This window comes from Erithacus rubecula (assembly GCF_903797595.1).
Source record: "Erithacus rubecula genome assembly, chromosome: 5".
NCBI classification, from domain to species: Eukaryota; Metazoa; Chordata; class Aves; order Passeriformes; family Muscicapidae; genus Erithacus; species Erithacus rubecula.
In genome coordinates, this window is record NC_136687.1 from 14,219,954 (window position 1) to 14,243,620 (window position 23,667).

General features: G+C 39.2%; 3 protein-coding genes across 5 annotated transcripts in view; 2 read left to right on the plus strand and 1 right to left on the minus strand.

Moving 5' to 3' along the window:
- The first annotated feature begins 632 nt into the window (after window positions 1–632).
- Window positions 633–14,588, plus strand: LAP3 (leucine aminopeptidase 3). Its single transcript, XM_079306862.1, has 13 exons — window positions 633–778; window positions 1,104–1,216; window positions 1,559–1,613; window positions 3,337–3,442; window positions 4,126–4,285; window positions 6,908–7,069; window positions 8,036–8,194; window positions 8,924–9,048; window positions 10,410–10,498; window positions 11,597–11,699; window positions 13,225–13,304; window positions 13,958–14,070; window positions 14,179–14,588. The coding sequence occupies exons 1-13, from the start codon at window positions 656–658 to the stop codon at window positions 14,375–14,377; spliced, it is 1,587 nt and encodes a 528-aa protein (XP_079162988.1). The 5' UTR covers window positions 633–655; the 3' UTR covers window positions 14,378–14,588.
- A 1,061-nt stretch (window positions 14,589–15,649) lies between these two features.
- MED28 (mediator complex subunit 28) lies at window positions 15,650–17,673 on the plus strand. The gene is made up of 4 exons (XM_079307467.1): window positions 15,650–15,838; window positions 15,921–15,987; window positions 16,800–16,912; window positions 17,346–17,673. The coding sequence occupies exons 1-4, from the start codon at window positions 15,689–15,691 to the stop codon at window positions 17,541–17,543; spliced, it is 528 nt and encodes a 175-aa protein (XP_079163593.1). The 5' UTR covers window positions 15,650–15,688; the 3' UTR covers window positions 17,544–17,673.
- FAM184B (family with sequence similarity 184 member B) overlaps window positions 17,551–23,667 on the minus strand; it is a 38,767-nt gene continuing 32,650 nt past the window's right edge. For 2 of the 3 annotated variants that reach the window (XM_079307464.1, XM_079307466.1), the window contains 4 exons: window positions 22,483–22,600; window positions 22,207–22,311; window positions 21,332–21,534; window positions 17,551–19,841 (listed from right to left, as the gene is read on the minus strand). In XM_079307464.1, the coding sequence (XP_079163590.1) occupies window positions 19,751–19,841; window positions 21,332–21,534; window positions 22,207–22,311; window positions 22,483–22,600 (517 nt within the window). In that variant the 3' untranslated portion in view covers window positions 17,551–19,750. Of the gene's footprint in view, window positions 19,842–21,331; window positions 21,538–22,206; window positions 22,312–22,482; window positions 22,601–23,667 lie in introns of all 3 variants that reach the window. The other variant, XM_079307465.1, reaches the window with a different exon arrangement.

Below are 23,667 nucleotides of genomic sequence, written 5' to 3' on the forward strand. Positions count from 1 at the left end.
AGGTGAAATTGAAGTCCAGCGCATGTCCGATGCTCTTCAGACTTACAAAACAGTACCTGTCAACAAAACTCCAACCAGTTATTTTCCATATAGAACTTTTCCTGAACATAAATCTACTTATGATATTACAGCAATTCTGTTGTGAATTTTCCTGTCAGAATATATTCACAGTAATTTTCATTGGGTTGTTGTTTTTTTTTTTTTCATTTACCACATTTTTCTTTCTTTTTGTACTTGCAGCCTGAAATTGTTACTGCTTTCTCATAGAAAATAACGCGCGTTTGAAATAAAGGTTTATTTTCCCTAAATAATTTCCATTTGAATCTTCAATATGCAAATTAAGGCTGTGAGAGGAGTACGACCCCCTATCTAGAACACGCCACGAGAGGGCCAAAACCCACTGTGGAGACCGATGCGTCACGGATATGTTTTGCACAGCTCCGCACCGTCAGGAGCGGCGGCTCGGGATCCCGGGATCGCCGCTCGGGGCGCCTCCAGTGCCGCCCTCCCCCCGCCCCGGCGGCGCGGGCTGATGAGGCGCCGTGCGCGCCGGGCCCGCCCCTGCTGCCTGCGCTGCTGCCCTCTTTCCGTGCGGTGCCCGTGCCGTGCCGGTACCGTCCCCGTGCCCGTGCCGTGCCCGTGCCGTGCCCGTGCCATGCTGCTGCCCTGCGTGCGGAGCGGGGCTGCGCGCCGCCTCGCCCGGGGCGCGTCCCGCGCCTGCAGCTGCTCGGCGCAGGGCCCCTCTCCGCGGGGCTACAGCCGCGCCGCGCCCGGCAAGGTGAGGACCAGGGGCCAGGGGCTGCGCGTCCCTTCCTCCGCTAGCACACTGGAGAAGCTCTTTTGTACTTAAAATTACTGATTGAAAGAGTTTTTGTTTTTATGTGATCGGCAGAATGGTTGTAAGTTCAGTTATGTTGTATCTGATTTCTTCTTCTCACTTTAAAGTAGTTGTAGCAGTTGATCCTGTTTTACTGAAGTGTTACTCTGTGCATCACGTTAGCTAAATTGAAAAATTGAGATAAATACATATAGATGTAGCAATAGTTTGAACAATGTGCTCGCTGCCTTTCTGATGGGTCTCTAAATTTCGTGTCCTTTTCTAGGGTCTTGTTCTGGGAGTCTACTCTAGTGAAAAGGACAGTGCTGCCCAGTTCACTAGTGCAGGAGATGCTTTTGATAGGCTTGTGTCTGGAAAGCTGAGAGCGCTTCTGTCCCTGTAAGTGTGTGATAAGCTTCTGAAATGAGTTAAAGTACCTACAAATACCAGTAGGAATTATGTTGGTTTGTTTTGTGGGGTTTTTTTTCATTACTGTGTGTCGGTATCACTGTCAGGCTGGTATTTGTTCTGACAGTTTGGTGGGGAACTCCCATGATAAAACCAATCACTGAGCAAACATGCAAAAATTTCATGGGACGCATCCTCTGCTCTGAATCAGCACAGAGTCAAGCACAGAGCCAGTGCATGTGTGACACATTGTGTGGTCATGGAGTAAATGTAGTACTATAAGGCTTATCACAAGTAAGACATTCTGTATTGAAAGAATTTTTTGTGTCCTAGATGTGGGCCACCTTTGAAGAAAGGCAAAACACGCATATTTCATGGTTTGCATCAGGTATGAACTTTGTGGTTTTGTGTGCTAGGTAATTGATGTGTGAAGTTTGTCCTTATGTCTGATTTTACACTGAGTTCACTGCTGTGCTAGTATAAATGGCCTGCTCTTCTTCCCTTGTCTGGACTCTTTCAACTCCTGTTCTTCACTGCCCAGTTTGCATAGCCTTGTGCGCAGTCCTGTACTCCCTACACTGTGCTGCAGATGAGAGGATATGAGCAAGTCTGCTTCAAAGGTGCTGTACTCTGAATTGCTTCTTTCTGAATCAGCTAAAGCATGGCAAGGTTTGGATGTGACTTCTGTGCATCCTGTGTCCAGGAGGGGTGAGTGTATGAGGAGTTGCTGAGAGATGCAAAGACCTTCCAGACCTGACAGTTCTAACACAAGGTCATCCCTTCATAGGCTTTTTAAGTCAAGTGCTTAAAACGTCTGAAAACAAGATATGGGACTGTTCTCCAAGCAGGACTTTTGTCTGCACAGACATGATAGATCACAAAGGTATGAGATGAGGATTCATCTGCTCAAACTCAGGCTTTTGGTGCCGTTTGAGGAGCCAGGATAGACCTAATGCACGTGTGAAGCTGACAAATATGGAATGATTTGTGCCTTTTTGGAGTCCTAGCTAAGGCCTAGATGGGCATGTGATGACAGGTGTTCCTGTCTAAGTAACTGAATCTTGCATTAAAGCTATTTAAATAATCTGAAATAAATCCATTTGTAGTGAGAATTGCCTACCACGTATAAATTCCTGTGCGGACACCCCATGCAGGTGACACTGGACTTGGTAAAAAGGCTCTCAGAAATTTTATGGAAGTTGAGTGCACTGAAGGTCTCATTATCCCAGTTCTACATACAGGATGGGCTCTGAAGTGAGTAGCAAATCTCTGCAAAAGAAGACAAGAGAATGTTAACTGGTATCACTGATTTTCTGGAAATCTAATAGAAGTTTCAGTATTTTGTGGACTTTACTAGAGTGTAGCAGTTTGAAAGCTGATTGTTAGAGGCTGACAGAGATGGAAGGAAAAGCTTAAGATTAACTTATTTTTTTTCCTTAAGAGCTATAGGAACATTATATATGTTCACATATATAACTTTGAGTTTTATATAAATTTGACTTCACTCTTAAAAGGCTCCTTTAATCCTTATTGCTTCTTTTTTCCTTCCACTTGCTTGCAGCTTATAAATCAAGCATGTAGTCTGCTGTGCTACATTGTCTTCCTGATTTCTGGAGAGGTGTAACTTTTTGCAGCTTTGGTTTGCTACCTGGCAAATCTGCCAGCAGAGCTCCTCGGATGAGCTAGCACACTGAGCTTTTAAAGTGATTTTATTTTCTTGAACATAGTACTGTACCAAATAAGGTTACAATTCTCCAGATAAGTTCTGTCCTTTCTTACAGCTTGAAAACTGGATCTGCTTTCCAAGGACTCTTAGGTTTGCCCTTGGGAGTATCTGATTTACCATGTGTTGGGCATAAACCCTGTCTGCTATGTTCAATGCTCATGTTTATTAACTGGACAACAGAATAACTGACTGCATTCCTGTGGCAAATGATTGGGAGCACAGGACAGCATTTCACTCTTAATGAAAAGTGCCTGATATAGAAAAAGTACTTCATGTATTTTAATGCTATGCTTGGTTTGATTTGGAAAGTAAAGTCTTTTTAACAACTCTGCTGTGGCTGTAACAATAAGGAAAGTGAATCCATTTGTGTGTTGGCTTCATCTAGGACTTTCCAAGTGTGGCAGTAGTTGGCTTGGGTAAGAAGAATGCTGGAATAAATGAACAAGAAAACTGGAATGAAGGCAAAGAAAATATTCGTACAGCTGTTGCAGGTTAACTACTTTTTAAATTTTTTAAGCATTTTGTCCGTAAAACAATTGCAGTTCTGCAGCAGGTTCCACTTTTGAAGTCCAAGTCTGTCTTTGTTTTGAAAAGCACAACATACTGCATGGCTTGGTAAATGCATTTACTTGTCACTGATACTTATGTACATTTTTCCTTAGTGAGCAAGGAGTTATCATGAATGTAAATAAAATCTGAAGACAGGTAACTACAGTTATTTATATCAAATAACTTTCCTAAACAGTGCAATATTGAAAAGGCACTTGTATAGTTAGTACTTTGGAGCTGGGGAACATCACCTATTCACTTAATAGTCACTCTATACTTAAGTAAGCACTTATATTTACTTCTGCCACTTACTTCATAACTGAGATATTTGAGTTATAAGCACAAACACATAATTCACAACATCAATACTATGGTTCAGTATGTTATCTATTGAAGACAGAAGAGAGCTTATCTTCATCAAGGATTGCTGCATCTTAAGTGTGTAAAATAAGAATTAAGAATTCTCACTGAAGACTTTCATAGTCTGTGTTTGGATGATAGCTGTATGTCAAAAGTTCTAGCCTGTGGCTGTCATTAGCATTTTTAATTAAAGTTCAAAATTATTTTTTCCTTGCAATGTCCCATTGATCACCTCAGACACCTGTTTCTGTGCTGTATTTTTCAGTTGGTTGCAGGCAGATCCAGGACCTGGAGATCCCTTGTGTGGAAGTAGACCCCTGTGGAGATGCACAAGCAGCTGCAGAAGGTGCTGTCCTTGGATTGCATGAATATAATGAGCTGAAGCAAAAAAAGAAGCCTGTAGTTATTCCTCAGCTTCATGGAAGGTGATGGCAAAGGAAAGCTTGCCTATTTATTCATCTGTTTGTTTGCTTGTTTATAAAATTGTAGGCATGGCATCTTGTGCATGAGAAAAACAAAACTGAAAGAACAGGACTAGCAACAGTATTGTCCTTAACTTCTACTCATTTGAATTTCCTGAAGCATTTTACACATCAAGTATATTTATAGTGTTTCTTCCATGTACTTTGATGCTATATTCATAGGTTAAGGGTAAATAAGTGCTGCTTCATAGAAAAGAAGGACCGGGTAAAAATAAAAGTAAAAGCAACTGAAGAGAAGTTGTGATATAGTAGGTCTTCTGTTGGTAATGGGTGCCAGAATTGTGGAGAAGAGGTATTTCAAACTCCATTAATGGATAATTGCGTTGGAGAATCAGGAAAAGCTAATTTGACACCAGACCAGTGCACTATGGATTTATTTTACATAGTTCATTTGTTATTTTTTCATTCACAGAGTGTAAGAAGAGAAGCCTGGGTTCTTCTGATCTCTAAACAAACATCACTTACTGAGACCAGAAAGTAGAACCAGAGCTTTTGGTTTCAGAGCAATTATTGGAGTGGACTTGGGATGTTCTCTATAGAATATTCTGTCATGCAGGGGAGAGGTGTTTCCTGTATGTACTTTAAACAGGAACAAATTCTTCCTTATGAAGAAGTTAGTGAAATAAAGTGGAAGCCTCTTGATTAAGCATGTCTTGATAAGTTATATGTAAAATAAACACTCTTCCTATTTTGTAGCATGGCAGATAGTTTAGAAATTGATTAAATTTGTATTATATATAAAAATTTCCTGAAAGCATAGATGGTCCTATGACCAGTTATGGAAGTAATTTTTTTATATAGTAATTTAGGTTGGAAAGGACTTTTGGAGGTCATTCAGTCCAGCTCCAACTTTGATTAGGGATAACCTGGTTATTACATACAACATTAAAGCATGGTCAGATTTGTCAGGCCTTTGTTTAGTCCACATTTTAATATCTCCTGAGTTGAAAATTCCACTATCTCACTAGACCATTTCTAGTGCTTAACTACACTCCAAGTGAATTTTTTTTTTGTGTCCTATTGCATTTTTCCTTGTTGAATACTGAGATTGTTGTCTGTTACTGTCTTACTGTGCAGCTATGAGATAGGTCTGTATTCAGACACACTCCAGCTTCACTTAATGTTTTCCCAATTTGTCTGCAAGAGTTTCTATGTGAAAACCTACTTAAAGTCAAGAAAAAGCACAGAATCATTTAGGCTGGAAAAGACCTTTAAGACCAATTTCATCCACTGTGGTCCTCCATGGCAAACCCTCTCATCACAGAATTCAGTTAAGTTGGTCAGGAATTTGCCCCAAATCTAAAATGGTGGTTCCCAGTGACCATTTTGACCTTCACATACCTAGAAATGGCTTTCAAAATTACTTTCTGTGCAAACTTTTAAGGAATTAGTCTAGGATAACTTGCTTGTAGTTCCCCTTATCCTCCTTGGTATTTTTAAAGATACGTATTTGTCCTATTTAGTCATCAGGGACCCCATTCAGTTACACCTTTTAAACTGAAAGAGCCCAGGCTTGTAATGATGCCAGCCAGACCCTCAGAACCCTCAGATATGTGCTGCCTGCTACCAAGGACTTATGTCCATCATCCTTAAGCTAAGTCCTAAGTCTCTCTTCCTGTCACGAGGAGTGTCCCTCTTCCTCAAACTCTGTTGCTGAGCACAAAGAACTGGGGAATTTGGAAGCAGATCTTCATAGTTATTAAGGCTGATGCAAAGCCAGCATTGATAACTTCAGTCTTCTCAATGTTCAGTAGATTGCCTGCATCATTTTGCAAGTGAACAGTGTTATTCCTGCCCCACCTTTTGCTGCTGATGTACCTGTTGAAGTCCTCTAGGTACCTTTCCCACTTCTTGCCAGTTTGTGTCAGCTGACTTTTAGCTTCTTAATTACATCCTTCCATATCCAGGCAATATTTCTGTATTCCTCTATTTCTCTGCTCTTTTTAGAGACAAAATCCAGTTCATTGCATTGTTTTGTGATAACTTATAAAATAAGTTGTCTCAATAAAGTGAAAGGTTTTGTACTGGTTGTCTGGCAAAGTAACCAGAGAGACTTCCCCATTTCCTACACAGGCAGCTCTGTGAATGTTTGCTCTGTCATTTGTTAGTAAAGTGCCTTGAGTGCACTGGGAAATGAGATCCAAATTCCACTCTTACTGCATAATCATATTTCAGTAAAGGGAAAAACAGAATTGGAGACTTTATATGGTAAATAAAAAATTTCAAGGCTGTTAAAAGTAATGTGATTACAAACTTCTGAAGGGGTATTAAACCTTGTGTTTAAGGATTTAAGCCAATCCTTGATTGGTAAGGATTAGGGTAAGACCTAATGAATTGGATAGATAATTTACATCTGTCTATTCTTGGATTCTTCTAGCTTTCTCTGAAGTATTTGGCACTGTCCAAATATGAGTTACTAGACTAGAGTCTTTGTAGTAAGGTAACTGTGATATTTTTAATTGTTCCTAATCAATGATACTGCATTTTAAGAAAGAAAATATGTGGATGCTGACATCTTACTTTTGCAAATATGTGTAATCCTAATCATTGTGTGTTGTTGTTTAGTGCTGAAAGTGAAGCCTGGCAAAAAGGTGTTATCTACGCCGAGGGGCAGAACCTTGCTCGGTACCTGATGGAGGCTCCAGCTAATTATATAACTCCAATTAAATTTGCTGAACATATTGAACAGAAGCTCAGAAGTTTCAGCAATGTAAAGGTCCACATAAGGTAAATTCCATGGAAATGATTCCTCTATGGGAATTGAGAACCATAACAGTAAGATAAAATACCTTCCAGGTTATTCAAATCTGAAGTTATTCAAATCTCATTTTCCCTTTGCTACTTCAAATGACAAAAGAGGGGAAAAGGTATGAGGGATGCCCAGACTGCAGGATATTCTCAATGCTTTAGTCAGCTGCTGGTTTGCAGAGGAAGCAAGATACTGTGATGCAGTAAAATCATTAGCTGTCAATTAGCCATGCAGTCAATTACTGATGAATTAACACGTGCTGTGAAAAGAAGCCTCAGTGTATAGAAGGCTAATATTAAGTACCTTTTGTTTTCTTCCCAAGTGGATTTTTAACATACCTTTGGGTTTTTGTGTAGATGTGGTAATAAGACATCTTCTATTTATTGCTGTTACCATTGGGATTTTTTAAATAGTTTTTTAAAATGTGAGATGAAGCCATAAAAGCCTTTGCAAGTGAATTTGCACAGCTGTTAGTTCTTACCCCTGAATTTCTACTTTCTGCTCTATAGTGAAAATGGTTGTGCAAGTGTTGGAGGCTATTTTGTTGACAAGCAAAAGAGTGGGGGCAAGCTTGCTAGCAGAAAGCTAAATGTAACCTGCTGCAATAATGTTACTTCACATACCTTAGCATCTGCAGATTCACAGGCAAGTGAAAGGTCAGTGTTTCTGATGTAGAACCTGTAGACAAATTGTTTTTTCGTTGAGGTTTTTTAAACAAGAAAAAACAAAAATCAAAGAGCAACTTTCAGGAAGTATTTTTGTGCTTCACAAAAAAAGGTAGTAGTGGTTGGATTTAAACTACTGTTTCCAAAATAACTAACTAAAATGAAATGGTTTGTTTACAAACCTTCCAAAATCATGGTCTCTTAAAAAAAATCACCTTGGTCAAAGTGTCCAGTTGAAAAAAAGCAAAACAATAAAACTAATAAATGTTTCTATACCAGACAGGAGTCTTGGATAACAACACAAGAGATGGAAGCATTCCTGAGTGTGGCTAAGGGTTCAGCTGAACCTCCCATCTTCCTGGAGATTCACTATTTGGGGAGTGCTAATACAGATGACTCCCCATTGGTATTTGTAGGAAAAGGAGTTACATTTGACAGGTATGTATGCTAGTATTTTAATTACCAGAGGGTGAAAATGCATTCCTGCTATTCATATGCAACAAGGAGATGCTTTCTTTTTGCTCAGTGCATTTTTCAGTGCCGTTCCACTGAAATTGCATTATATAGTAGCTTGTGCTGCCTTTTCTGGCAATGTGACAACATCATTTGTCCAAAGTAGGAATTAATATGCCATCATCTTGTAAGAGAAAGAAGGAAATTCAGAGTGAGAGAAAATGAAGAAGGTGCTATTTATTTACTTGCCCTGAACAAACCTGTGGATGAAGAATTTGCACATTTTGAATTGCACTAAATGTCACTGGACATTTAGATGATGCTTAAGGAAATAGAAAATAGTTCATTCTTCACAGCAGTTCCTTTTAACTGCTTTCCGTGTCACATACTACTGAAGAATTTATCAGTCAGTTCCCCATCCATATGTTGATTTTTACCAAGTATAATATTTTGTTCATTTTGTACATTGCTATTTTGAAGATCAGTGAGTTATTCCACTGCAGTTTACCTGGATTTTTATGGTTTCTTAATTATGAGGAAGTGATATTTTATCTGAAATGAAAACCCAGATACCTTGCTTTCAGTACACTTACTAGGGTTGCAGAAGTATTTAGAGCACCAGGTCTAGCATTTACAGATATTTGGTGTTGACACATACTGATGGACAGAGCATCATCAGTGTATGTGACATTGAACTTGAGCTGTTTGTTCCAGTGGTGGCATTTCACTGAAGCCATCATCAGGCATGGATGCCATGAGAGCAGATATGGGAGGAGCAGCAACTGTCTGTTCAGCCATTGTGACAGCAGCAGCTCTAAATCTACCTTTGAACATAATTGGTAAGTGTTTTTGTGCGGAGAATCCAAAAATCTTAGTTCTACAAGGTTTTATGAGATAGTATTTTTCTAGTGTTAGCAATGGTAAAAGCCATGTACAACAACATCATGGACTCTTGCACACCTATTTCTCATATCCCTTGTTCAACCTCTCTTCCATTTTTAATTGCATATCAAAAAATTACTATTCTTTACTTTGATAAAATATTGGAACACCAAATCAAGATTTTTAAGGTATGATTTTTAGATCCCAAGTGAGACATGTTTGTCAATAAAGATACTTTCAATGAGTCTCGGGAAAGTCCCAATCCTTCATTACAAGAAGGAATGTGCATCTCTGTATAAGTAGTTAGAATGAAAAGGAGTCAGGAGTGCTGAGCTACCTCCATAAGTGCATGCCACAACTGAACAGGAAGAGGGATCAGCTCTAGTTTCCTTAGATTAATGTCTCAGCAGAAAAATAAAACAAACCATTCCAGACTGCTGATACAGTTCTGTATGTGCAATGATTTGTTTCTGTATGAACAAAAGTTTCTTTTTTCTGCAGAGGTAAAATTAAATGAGCTGGTTCAGACACTGTGGCAAGACGAGCTGGCAATGACATGGAATGTGGTCTAGGATAAGTTTTCGTTTGAGAAGCTCGACTTTGAGTTGTTACTTTAGTCACTTCCGTGCTTCAACCAGGAGAGGGCGGCGATGCCCACACATCCTGGCGGTTCCTGACCGAGGTGTGCGGTGGGGCTGGCGGTGGAGCCTGTGCACATCAGGCCGCTGAAAAGTGATGCTCCACTTGTGCACCTTGTGCCAGGTGCAGGTTTTCCCTAGGAGTGGTGGAGTACCTTTCATTCCACGATCCCAGTCATAGTTGCAGTTTTGACGCTGAGCCTGTTTTTTACTCATTTCTAGTTGTTCTTGCTATGGCTGGAGTTATGTGACAAGTGGTTAGACCACTCTAGACATTATACACTGTGCAGAGCCTGAATGGCTCGGAGTGTTTATTTGAGAAGTTTTTAATTTTAGAAAAAAAGAAGTTCCTTTACCTGTGAATAATTATATATGAGAGACACAAAATAATATTTATTGCTCCTCTGATATCACTTGTCTAGGAAAAATGTAGAAGAAAACCCTATTGGTAAAGTAGCATAGGTGAGAGAGCCTGGTGTTGCATTATGCAGAGGAATTTCCCTGACTGAAATTGGACCATGTGTCTTTCATTAACTGTGAGAATTTGCATTTTGAGCTTAATTTCAAAATTACACTTGTACTATTTTCTTGAGAAGGTGTTGGGAGTTTATGTAAGTGGATTTTCTCTACAGCTTTTCTGAGAAGAAAACTAGTAATTTGTTTTTCTTTTTGTCTCTGAGGTTTGGCACCTCTCTGTGAAAATATGCCAAGTGGTAAGGCAAACAAGCCTGGGGATGTAGTTAGAGCCAAGAATGGAAAAACAATACAGGTATGCATATGAAACTTGGATTTTGAGTACTTTTAGTGAAATGCTTTAATCAACCAAGTTGAGTGGAGTCAGAGTACATTTGAAACAATCCCTTAAAGTTAAGTAGTGCAAATGTACTGTTTTTAAAATTGTAAGAAGCATGTTACTAACTAAAAATTGCTATAGTAGGAGTTTTTTCAAATATAGATTGAAGAGATGGGACATGTTTTATAAATTGCTAGCAAAGCTGCAATGTAAGGTCATGTATTGAGCACGCTGGAAAAGCTTATCTGGCACAAGAGGTTGTTACAATGCTCATAAATACAGGCTCTAAGTCCAAATAATTGCTTCCAGCAGATCCTTCAGGACAATTCCTAGCTATCTGGAGTAAGACATCAGAGTAAGACATCAGTTTCCTGCTGATGTAACCAAGGTCTTTACACTGCCAAAGTGCTCAGTACAATCAGAACTCTGAGTCATAGGGGCTGTTGGTTCAAAGGAGCTTGCCAAATCAGTACCCATATTTATTACAAATGGTTCCATACTCATCTAATAGATTAAATTGGGGAAAAAAAAAAGTAATTGTGCTGTAGATCACTGATTTAATGCAGAAGTAGATGGCATTCTTTTTGTCTGAATTTCTGTGATTCTGCAACTTCTGACTTGCTGAGCCTTCCATTTCTTTGACTTTAATCTCTGAAAACTGAGTTTAGTCACCCTCTGATTTGAGGGAAAAAGACTGGGAATGTATTCCCCCACCAAGAAGAAATCTGCAAGAAAGTGCTTGTAGCTCCAAGCACATGATGCAGCCTGTGTGCTCCCCTGAGACCCCTCTCCAGACACTTCTGAGGAGCCAGCAGTGCAGAGACCCAGCATGCAGAGGAGGTTGTTGTGCTGAAAGATTACTTACCTCAGCTGCAGATAGCTTTTACTTTATACACATAACTGTATATTAATAGTGTATTTTTTCTTTCTTTTTTCTCAGTATAGTTAAATTTTTGTTACCTGAAATTTCTATTGCCTCTATCCAACAGCTGTATAAGATAATATGTGAGAAATACAGCAGTGAAAGAGTTTACAGTACTTTATCTGTTTTTTTTACTGATTTTGCCTTTGAAGGTAGATAACACAGATGCAGAAGGAAGACTGCTGTTAGCTGATGCTCTCTGTTATGCCCACAATTTTAATGCAAGGGCTATTGTGAATGCTGCAACATTAACAGGTAAGCAGTGTCCCTTCCCTGCTCATTTTGAAGTCAGTTTTGTGTTACTGATTAGTTGTGTTATGTGTGAACCTTAATACAAAGGAACTGAGATGACTTTGCATGTTTCAGGACAGCAGCAAGCACTACTTGTGTGTCTCTGGAGTGGGGAGGGGACATGCAGGGTTCTTGCTCAGCAGTGGAGATGAAATTGGGTTGGCTCAGCCCAGCTGGAACCAAGAACAGGAAAACCTACACAGATTTCAGTGTTTCTGCAGTGTTTCCCTGTGTTTCTCTTCCATCTCAGATCTGAACCCAGGCCTGTGTGATGCAGAGATAGTGACATGCCATGGCTTGCTGAATGCCTGAGCTCTGACCTAGCCAGTGCCAGTTCTCCCACTCTGAGAGCTAGCTCAGGCTGCATGATGACAGGAGAGTTGTCACCATTCCCCAAGAATTCATTTGACTGAATACCTCCTATTTTTTGTGCAGCTTGCATACATTTAGGAATTATGAAAAGTGTTTTAGTTGTTTCATCTCTACAGTTCAATAATAATAAAGTTGTAAATTTAAATTTAAAACCAGAAATTGTCTGTTCAGCTGTTGTTCATTCAACTCACTAACAAGCTGTCATGGGTGAGGTGACTGGAGCTGAAATAAAAGCAGACATGGAAGAGTAATTCAGACAGGACTCAACTGTGTTGCTTAATGAATATGCTAAGGAAAATAATTATGCTTATGTAGATTCTCTGCTAATGCTTTAAATTATGTTCCATCAGTTTTTACCAGTTCAAATGCTGTGGAACAATTCGATTGACAGAAGGAAAACTGGTTTTAAGATTGTTGGCTTGTATGAAAGTATTCCTGTCTTGGGATCCTTGGGCACCGAGCAGCAAAAATGATGGATCCCATAGAAATTTCTTTGATATATTTTGCTAAACTACTTTTTTTTTTTTTCATTTCACTAAGGATTGAGTGTTGGTATTAGAGAAACAGTTCTGGGACATCAAATAGATAAATATCTAATCCCATGGTTTCATGTTTTGATAAGGAATATTTTAATAAATATTAATAAAGTAAATTTACACATGATGTGCAAAAGTCTGTGTAAGTGAAATTCACAAAAGAGAAAGCATCAGCTCAAAAATTCTAGATGTATATAAACTGGGAAAAGCCCATTCACATGTATTTATTTCATGAAAATAATAATATCTAGCTTTTTTTAGAGATTACTGTTACTGTTTCATACATTATCTTAGAACTATTTCTAAGAAACATTAACCTGAAATCAGAAAATTTAGCTTCATGGGAAACAAAATATAATTTTTATGATTTCTTGTGGTTTTTAGAATATATAAATGTTTTTAAAATGTTCAGACTTTAAAAATGTCAGTGTACTAAAGTCTTCAGATTTTGCATTTTGATAAATTCTTGTTAGTGATAATGGGAATTAAAAATGGAAAGTTCTATGAGGAGTCAGGATGCAGGGAATAGCTCAGGTCCACTTTTGCCTTTGTCATATAAACTTGAAGGTGTGTTTCTTTAGGTGCCATGGATGTTGCATTGGGATCTGCTGCAACTGGAGTGTTCACAAATTCATCTTGGCTTTGGACTCACCTCTATGAGGTAATTTACCTGCATTACTATTAAATCATAATAGTAATTATTCAGTGATATCTTATTGGGAAGTTAGCACATTACTGAAAGTCTTTATGCAAATCTGAAAGATGTTACTATATTTTGAAATTTTAGGATAATGATGTCAGTACTTTATTTACTTGAAAATGTGGCGATTATTAATTACTAGCTCTTCAGTGAGATGTAATATCATACACCAAACATCTCAAGGATCTGCATGTTCTGATAACTCACTGCATATGCATAAACTGTGGACTACTGGCAGTAATTAATTCATGTTGAAAAGATAATTGATCTTGCTTAGCAACACTGAGGCAGGAATTCAGAGAGCCCTTGTGAGTGGCTGAAGTGCAATGGATCAAGGAAGCCTCTGAGGGGAGGTATTTCTGTCGTCAGGGAAAAGGAAAAACAGATAAAAAATGTGGTCTTTTGATGTTGCCTTTTGGCTTACACTGAAGTACCTAAAAAGCAGGATTGCCTGTTTTGTTTTGCAAACAGTGTATTTCCAAAAACCTAGTATTTCGGGCTGAAGATTTTTAGACTGATAAAATCTAAACAAAAACAAGCATGCATGAAAACAGGACTTAAAAGTGCAGTTAAAAAAAAAAAATTGTCCCAAAATATCATTGTTTGTTTTTCAGGCCAGCATTTTGACAGGGGACAGAGTTTGGAGGATGCCTCTTTTTGAGCATTACACAAAACAAGTCACAGACTGTCCTCTTGCAGATGTGAGTAACATTGGAAAGTACAGCAGGTAAGATGAACCAATACGTTCCATGTGCCCCTTTCTTTCAACTTATTTGTTTAATACGTGTGCTGTTGGAATTGCTTTGGAAACAATGCATCTTTCTGTTTCCCACAGAGCTGGAGGAGCATGCACAGCTGCTGCATTCCTGAAGGAATTTGTGACTGCCTCTCACTGGGCTCATTTGGATATAGCTGGGGTGATGTCCAATAAAGATGAGGTGCCATATCTGCGGAAGGGCATGGCAGGGCGGCCCACCAGAACGCTCGTTGAGTTTGCAGCTCGATTAAGTCAAGACAGTCACAATGTCAAATAAAATTGCTTGTTCTAAAAGCATCCACTCTGCCTTAAGAAAAAAAATCTTGAAAGGTGCCATTCATAAATGAATGCCCCAAGCATATTTTCACTATAGTATTTAACTAAAAATGCATTTTATAAATTATTACTTGGGTAAGAATATCTCAACTTTGAGATTTGTCATCCCATTCCATATTATGTGTCTGAAAACAAAAATTATTCTGTTTGAACTATTGAAATATTGAATACCAAAACATCATAATGGAAATTATTGAGACACCTATTTTATATGTAAAGTAGGCATAATTATTATAAACAATAAATACCTTAGTTGGATGTGAGTTTTGATTGAGAGGGCGTAAGCAATTCATGATAGATGTACTTCAGTTTTGGGTGAGCTGTAGGTGGTGTCAATGGTGACTCTGCAAAGTTGTTCATAAGAACACCATCCTGGCATTTTTTCCTTATAAGAACTAAACTGCTTTTGGTATGTACTAAGGCAGAAATGATGCTGTGTTATTAGCATGGCTTCAGCAGAGAATTACCTATTAAGTTATAAACACATCAAGAAGAGTGTATATTGTAACTTTTTTACAGAAAGCTAGTGAGTGCAAGTTAGTGTTTGTGTGTTTTCTAGGGGTACCTGCCCTCATCTTCATAGTTTCCCTTTTCTTGGTGTGAGGTGGCCACACTCCAAGCAGGGACATTCTTCTCAGAATCAGTTCAAACATCAAACACCTAAAACATGGGGTGATGTTTTCTTGACAGTTTGGGGGATCAAAGGTTATGGGTGGGGTTTGGGGGTTTTTTGTTAAATGCTTTTGTGCAACAAGTGATGCTGAAACAGTGCTTACCCAGGCTGGCACCTGAGACAGAGGCAGGGCCAAGGCTGGACGAGGAGGGTCACTCTGGGAAGGATGGCTTTGCTGTCTCTGCTTGCCTTATTCTAGCAGGAATTCCCACAATGGGAATAGCGTGCCCAGCAGCTTAAGGGAACCCTCCTCCCCTCCTCTGCGCTGCTGGAGTGCTCTGTCCCGTTCCTGGCTCCCCAGTGTAAGAATGACATGGAGTTGCTGGAGTGGGTCCAGCAGAGGTCTGTGAGGAGGATGGAGGGTCTGGAGCATCTCTTATGAGCAGAGCCGCAGGAGCTGGGTCTGGTTAGTCTGGAGAGGTCTAAGAAGGGATCTCACCGACTCGTTGCAGTATCTCTTCGGTGCCTGGAGAGCGGTGCCAGCCCCAGGAGCCGCGGCCGAGCCCGAGCCCGCACGGAGCGGCCGCCCGAGCGCCCGGCCCCGCCCCGCCCCGCGCCTGCGCCGCTGCCGGCCCCGCCATGGCGGGCGCGCTGGGCGGCATGTTCGGCGCGCAGGGCCCGGGGCCGCCGCCGCCGGGGCCGCCCGGCCCGCCCGGCCTCATCCCGCCGCCCGCGGGGCCGCGCAACCCCAACAACACGCTGGTGGACGAGCTGGAAGCGTCCTTCGAGGTGAGAGGGGCAGCCGCGGGCGGGCGCTGCCCTGCCTGCGCCGGCCCCCGCAGCCGCTGAGCCGCGCTTCCCTCTCCCGCAGGCCTGCTTCGCCTCGCTGGTGAGCCAGGACTACGTGAACGGCACGGACCAGGAGGAGATCCGCACCGGTGAGCCCTGCCCGGCTCTGCCCGGCCCTGCCCGGCCCGGGGAACGCTGCTGGGAGCGGCGTTGGGAAAGGAGCCCGCCCGGGAGTGCCCGGGCCCTGGTGGGAAGGGCGCAGTGCCGGCTGGCGCCTGGGCTTCGGCGGGCGTCTATTGGCGTGCGGTGAAATTAAAGCAGCAGGGAGGTGACGGGATGCATGGGGAAGCTGAAGCAGAAAGAGGAAATGGGAAAGACCAGACCATACCTGGCTCAGCAGCGGTGCTTTAGGGCTTTATTGGTGTGAACAGGAGTTTGAAAGGTGGCTTGACTACTCCTTAAAATGCAGTTGTCCCTGAAAAATTTTTGAAACTTAACTCAAATGGCGTTTGAAAACCGGCATAAATGCTTTTCGGAACTCCTTTTTGGGTATTTGGTCATATTCATGTGCTGGCCTGGAACAGCTTTTATTACCCAAACAGCAATCTGTAGCATATGAGGGCAGAATATTCTCCTCAATAAGTGCATATTTTAGAACCCTACACTGAGCTTGTTGTTTAGGAATGCAACCAAGTTCCATGAATTATTTTATTACTACTTGTCAGAAGTAAACCTGAAAGTGTTGTCCTGCACTTCCAAAATAACTTGTAAGTTTGCAAAGCAGTGTCTTATACAGGACTTAGTGGTTTATAAACGCATTGTTTTAGGTATTCTGAAGTTTTTTATTCTAGAAGGCACTGTGAAAAGTATTTTTAATAGACTATTACCATTGCTAGCCTGAAATATTTTTTGTTTGTTTGTTTTGGAAGCTGTTCTTTCAATATTATTGTTATATGTCTAGGTGTTGATCAGTGCATTCAAAAGTTTCTAGATGTTGCAAGACAAACTGAATGCTTTTTTCTACAAAAAAGACTGCAGCTATCAGTCCAGAAACCAGAACAAGTAATTAAAGAGGTATGTTAATTTACCTGTCCTGTGCTAGATCAGATAAGCTGTGTACATTAATCACTGTGTTCAGTGGGTTTCTCAACATGATGCTGTACCTTAAGTTGGTGGAACTTGACTGTTGTCATAACTGTCACTGTGAACCTGGAGAAGCTGGATATCTGCTGCTGTGTGGAGTATTGGAACACAGTTGATAATTCATTGGAAGAGACAAACAAGTTAGTCAGATTTTGCTGAGGATGGTAATCTCTGAAATATGTGACATAGGTGAGCAGCACTAGTGCATTCACAGTGCTTTTCATATCATTAGACAATTCCATTATTCCATTTTTCTACTGTAAGATCAGCTTGAAAACTCAAGGTCCAAAAAAGTTATGTGGTCTTTATGTGAGATGGTTATTCTTTTGAATGCTATCTACTAATACAATTTTTTCATCTTTAGGATGTTTCAGAATTAAGAAATGAATTGCAGAGAAAAGAAGCCTTAATTCAGAAGCATTTGAGTAAACTGAGACACTGGCAACAGGTCCTGGAAGACATCAGTGTCCAGCACAAAAAGCCTGCAGAAATGCCACAAGGTCCATTAGCTTACCTAGAACAAGCATCTGCAAATATTCCTGCTCCAATGAAGCAAACATAATCTTCCGTTTATACAGCTCAATATTTTAAAAGCAATTGTGTTATTTGTATGCTTTTTGTATAATATAATATGTACTGCAAATATAATTAAAACAATTAAGGCAAATAAATTTTCTTCTTATTTTATTTTATTACAGAAATATGGATTGGTTTTATGTTGTAATAGAAAATATTCAGAGTTGCTGTTCAGGGTGCTTTCTGGCAGAAGTGTGTCTCCTAGAATGCATCCTTTTCCTTCTACAGATGGTGGCCCTTGCTTTCCCCTCTGTCTTTTTGGTATGATCAAAATATTTGGAAATATTAGTGTTTAATTTTTTTGGAATATTTAAATGTTTTCTGATCCAGTAATTATCCATGAGTACCACTGCAGAAATACCCTTACAAATGTCTGTATGTAGGTAAAATAACTTTTTTTTTAAGTGAATAGTCATGCTCCACTGAACTGGCTCATTTTGTGGAAGACATCTTGGGGTATACTAATTTGGTTCTTACAGAATTAATTGAAATGGAAGAACACACACAAAAAGGTGGGATATGTAATGCAGGCCTCCTTACTGCTGTTCAGATTCTCAGGCTACTGAAGAGGTGTTCCAAAATACCTACCCCCAAAATACAGACCCGTCATTGTGGAGGTAGGATCACCACCACTGTCCAGTATACAGAATTACCTTCTATTGCAGTGCTCTATTTAGTAAGGTAAATGTAGCCACAAAAGATTTTGGGAGGTCTCTAACCTTCAAAAAGAGTCCTGTTTATTACTAAGCAACAAATGTAATTCATCCATACAAACCACTTTTCTACATATACCTTTTTGGGCAGAGTTGAATAATGAATTGTTGTACTCCTGGAAATAAGAATTGCTAATTGTGTATTGAAATTTCCAGTGTTCTCCAGGCAGTGTAGATGAAAAGTAATGAAAACAGCACTGTACATTTCCATCCTCAGAGATGCCAAGGTACCATCAGTGTTACTGTACACTATTTCATCTCTTGATTACAACTATGAAAAGTGCCTTTTTGCCATATCTACTGGCAAAGTCACTTTTCCAACCAAGCAGTTCCTCTTTGAAAAAAATACTAGATAACTAGGATGAAAAGTACTGGTCTGTAGAAGTGTTCTGCCCCTCCTTCTACCTTTGCACCTCCAGTGAGATGCAGTGGCTGTTTTGTATGGACTGTTTGCATCTGGTGGTGTAGCTCTTGCTTGCTGTTGGATGTAAGAAGAGGTTAAGCTGGAGGTATACCTCTTTGCACATGTAAAATTTTTTTAGGTATCTGGGCCCTGATGGTTGAACCTTAATGGGGATTCAAAGCAATTGAAGAGGAACTATCCTGTCTTAAACAGCAACAGCTGTTACACTTTCACACTTACTGGGTCTTATCTGCCAGCAACGAATTAGCATGATCTGATAAATGTAGTCATTCCCCCATTTTGCTTTTATGTGGACATAAAACTAGTATGGAGTTAAAATGTTTAAGGGTGCAGTTGCCATCACTCTGGAACTCAGTATACAAGTCTTATTTCAACATAACAGAGAACTCGTTTGAAAAACAGAAATTGGATAATTTACAAGCTTTATTGTTCATACTTACACATCATCCTAATTTATCAGGCTGATACATATACTGAAATTCAATGGGAATGTTACACAGTAATGCTGACTATACAAAGCTGTTTATGAAGCAAACCAGAAATTATTTCTAAATCAGTCTTCTATAAATGCTATTTTTGAAGGTGTGCCACATGCTGTACATCTTAAAATTTATTTAACAAAAAGCATTAAAAACTTTTAAAATTATACAGTTATATGCAGAACTTACTTTAAACAGCTGATGAAAGCAGCATATAAATGTAAAGAAGGAAGATCTTTTTTCAGCTGGTGCTAAATTGACAGAATGTATCAGAGTCCAAATTCCATATTTAATGAAATTGTGGAATGATAGTCTCTTTATTAAAACGTCTTTTCATATAACTGCAGCCAAACTTTTCCTTCATTTTTTACAGAAGCTGTTAAAAAAATGCATTTTCCTGAAATTCATGCCTGTAGCTCCATAGTTACTAGATATAAGAAAGTGCAGGTATTTCCTAACTTTATTTAGAAATTATGTGGGGTTTTTTTCTTCTCTTAAATGACCTATTGGATTATTCCTAAACAGAAAACAGGAATGACTTTTATAGTAATTCTGAGAAGTATGGAAATAGTTTGCTTTAAAATGAAAAATATTTAGTAAACCATTCTTGATGCTGAGGGTCTTGTTTTTTGTCATCTTTGGTTTGTGGTGGTTCATTGCCATGTGTCCTGTGCAAACAAACAAGCATTAGCATCAGCAACCTACTTACTTACAATCTTACCAACATGTAATACTTTTCCTAGAAAGACTCATCATCCCACGAATGGTTCTGTGCTCACATGAATGAACAATGATGCCAGCTACAGTTTTAGTGGGATCTGTGCCAGACAGGTAACTGGACTAGCAGCACTGGTTGCAATATGAAGAAAAGCATGAAGCAGAGAAAAGCTATGGAGAAACATTTGAACACAGTTCTTGACACTCATAAAAAATTAAACAAAAGGATGCTTCAGGGATATGATATCTTGAAAATCAGAGATTGGCAGCTGCAATTCACTCTTAAAAATACAAAATACAATTTATGCATTAAAAATCTTATGTAAAAGTTCCATTTGAAATGGAAAGATTTATCTGAACACTATCTGATACTCATAATAAATACTCTTACATAATCCCTGATTTTCCACAATTCAGGATTTTTTTAACATATGATAGCAAGTAGGACTTAACTTATGATTGACTGATTCAAAAGAATTAAGCAAGTAGCAGCCAAACAACCTTCAGTCTCCCTGTACCTTTGTTTCCCTTAAAAACAGAAATCCCATCTGCTTTGGCAGTCATCTGGCATGACACAGCATATTTATATCTTTAAGAAGTGGGAATTGCCAAACAGGATCTAAGCCTGTGTCCCAGGTTGGTTTTGTCAGCAGTCAGCACCATCTGCCCCCAAGGAAAGAAGTCTCTTGCACATAATTAACAGGATAACTAATGTCCACCAGGAGATAGGCAAGAAGGCTGGATTTTGTCCTGAAATACAGTGGCAAGGTTTGGGGATCTTTTTAACTGTATATTAGCTATATACATTTTTAACTATTTTTTGAAGAGAAAGTCCATGTTGTAAAACACTGAACATTGTTTACATAACTCATAAATTTGAAGAATTGAAGCTCCTCAGAGAGAAAAAAACAAAGAAGTTAAGTATCTGCTAACCAGTTTTAAGTCTCTCACCTTTGCCAAATGATCAGTCTAGATTCATTCAAATATGTCCTAAAATAAAAACATGTCATCTACATCTACCAAATTCAAGGTGAAGCAATAAAAATAAGAAGGAAGACACAGAAGACACACATCCTTAACAGAATAACTGAAAGATGCCGTGTTCACAATTAACTACATTCTTAGTTAAATAGTTGTAATAGTTTTCCCCTTTTTTGTGTATGTGTGTGTCTGTGTGTGTGGTTTTGGTTGGTTGCTTGGATTTAGTTGTTTGGTTTTTTCCCTACCAGGATGAGCTGCAAGCATAAGATCTGCTGGGCAGGGATTATAGCCCACTTTTGCAGTAAAGTTCTGGATCTGTTTGCAGAAAACCAAATACACAGAGTTCGCTGCACAGTAGAAACCTCACATTGTTGTGTATTTCTACATGTCAGATGTGTTTGAATTGCCTACAAGATTCTAAATATGAATTAATTTATTGTCATACAAAATGGACAAATACCTTGTGGCAGCACTGCTGTCTGAGGACTGTGTTGATGGAGAGCCCACCCTGAGGCAGCCAGAACTCCGGTCTAAGCTTGTAGATTTTGTTATTTGAGGAGCACTTCTTTTGGATCTCAAGTCACAGCTCAAAAAGCTCTTTGCGTAGGAAGCTAAATTCGGAACACTGACAACACGACTGGGCACCTCAACCGTTTTCTTCTGCTGCTTTTCATTGTAACAGAAAACTTCATTACATACACATTTTTTACAGTTTATCCTATGAAACCTCAATAATACCTCATTCCCAAATATCTTACAAAGAACAGCCAAAAATGAAGATTTCTATCTTTTTCTATAGGCATTTAAACTAAATTCTCAGGGAATGCTATGAGTATCCATGGATATTGTCATCCAATAAAAACAACTTCTGTATTTGACCCTGAGACTTTAGACACATCAAGGTGATTTCCACCAGTTTGACTTCCCTTCTTTCTACAGCTATTTGTAGACAATATCATCCAGAGGGGCTGGAATAACAAAGGGCAGATACCAAGCAACTCAAACAGATACATCATTTTCCTCGATGCACGCAATACCCCGATTAGCAACTCCCAAATCTGCAAGCAATGGCCATGCTTATCCCAGTGGAAAACTGATGTCAGAGTTCTAGTGTTTTATATCAGCTTAAACACCTGTTATCTATGTTGCATATATACTTCTAATGAATTTCTCTTTTGCTCAACAACTGACTGTAGGTTGGCACTGGAAAGAATTCTACTCAATAACATTATCATAAAAAATTGATAGCATTTTTATTGTCCTGATTGCCTGTATGATTCAAATAGTAATAAAAATGATCACAATTTGTGATTTTAATTGCATTGCTCATCTTACCTTCATGAAGGGAGTCAAGCATGCTGTATTAGGGTTGAAAGAAAATGATCGATTCCTGTAAGATTCAGCGTTGGCAGAAAGTGAATGCTGACATTTTCTTCCTTCCTGAAGGGAAACAATGTTATGTGTATGGAAACATGTATTTGTTGAAAGATACATTTGTCAAATTATTCCAGAACAGAAAGAAACAACCAGTGTGAAGCTATGTATGGAACACTGAAATGAGCCTTGTAATAGATTTTAAAATACATATGTCTGTATAAAAAGCAGTCTTACCACCAGCTGCTTTATAATCTCTTCTCTCTCACTTAATTTGTCTTGCAGACAGTTTATAAGGTGTGTATCTTCAGGCCTGGACTCCCACTTCCTTGACTTTTCTTCTAACTCTTTAAGTCTGTACCGAAGAAAATCCAGACCAGAAAAATACTTCTTCAGATTAGGTTCTAGAGACACCTCAGATGTCCTCTGCCCTATGTTCCAAGCTTAAAATGCAGGGACAGGCCTTTCCAATAAAAGAGAATTTTTTAAAAATGGGCACCTGTATGTGGTTTATGTAGAAGTATAGAATCTTCTGGAGTTACAAAATAAATTGCCAGGGTTAATCCATAATAACCTGTCCAGTGTAAAATCTAGCCCCTGATAAAAAATAGTAACAACCTTGCACATCATATTGCTAGTCTAGTTTCCTAAAGAAAGGAATCAGTGTCCCAGTATCTGTACATCTATATTCATCTATTTGTTCTCTTTTCTGACCCAGCAACTTTGGAATCCTCAGAATTATTCAATTCCTGTAACTTTCATGAAGACAGGCTTGGATATACATGCTGCTTTAGTAACCTGCTAAGTAGTCTGTAGTTTGAGTTCAGATTTTTAAATTCCTTAATCGGGGGAAAAGATTCACATGCTAATTACACAATCTTAGATATGGTGTGGAAACATACATTTGATTGACCCATAAGAACACAAGTCATTGTTTCATCAGTCAGGTTAATGAATTTTGCTTGAGAAACTGAATGCTATGATTCACCTGCCATAACCAGGACACATACTGAGAAATGTATTACAGAGTACAAAACACCATTTTGTGTTGTTTTTTTTTTCATGTGTGGGTAAACATTTTTGAGGGGATCACTCCTCACTCATATAATCTTAGAGTTATCTCTGAGTTAAAAAAAATAAAATAAAATAAAATAAATCTTTACATCTGAAAGCTTTAAAGGTTGGAGGCCTGTTTACATTCCAAGTCTCTCTTCTGGACAACTTCTGCATAGTTGGGATAAGAGAAAAGGAGGAGGGATATAGATATATGTGTGTATATATATATATAAAAGGGATTATTTCTGCCGGGTCTCTCCTGTTCAATCAGAAGCACCACAGAACTTCTTAAATTCACAGGAGGCTGCAAACTGCATTTATTTACATGAGTATCATTTTCGTTGGAAATTTTTAAGGGAATGAGAA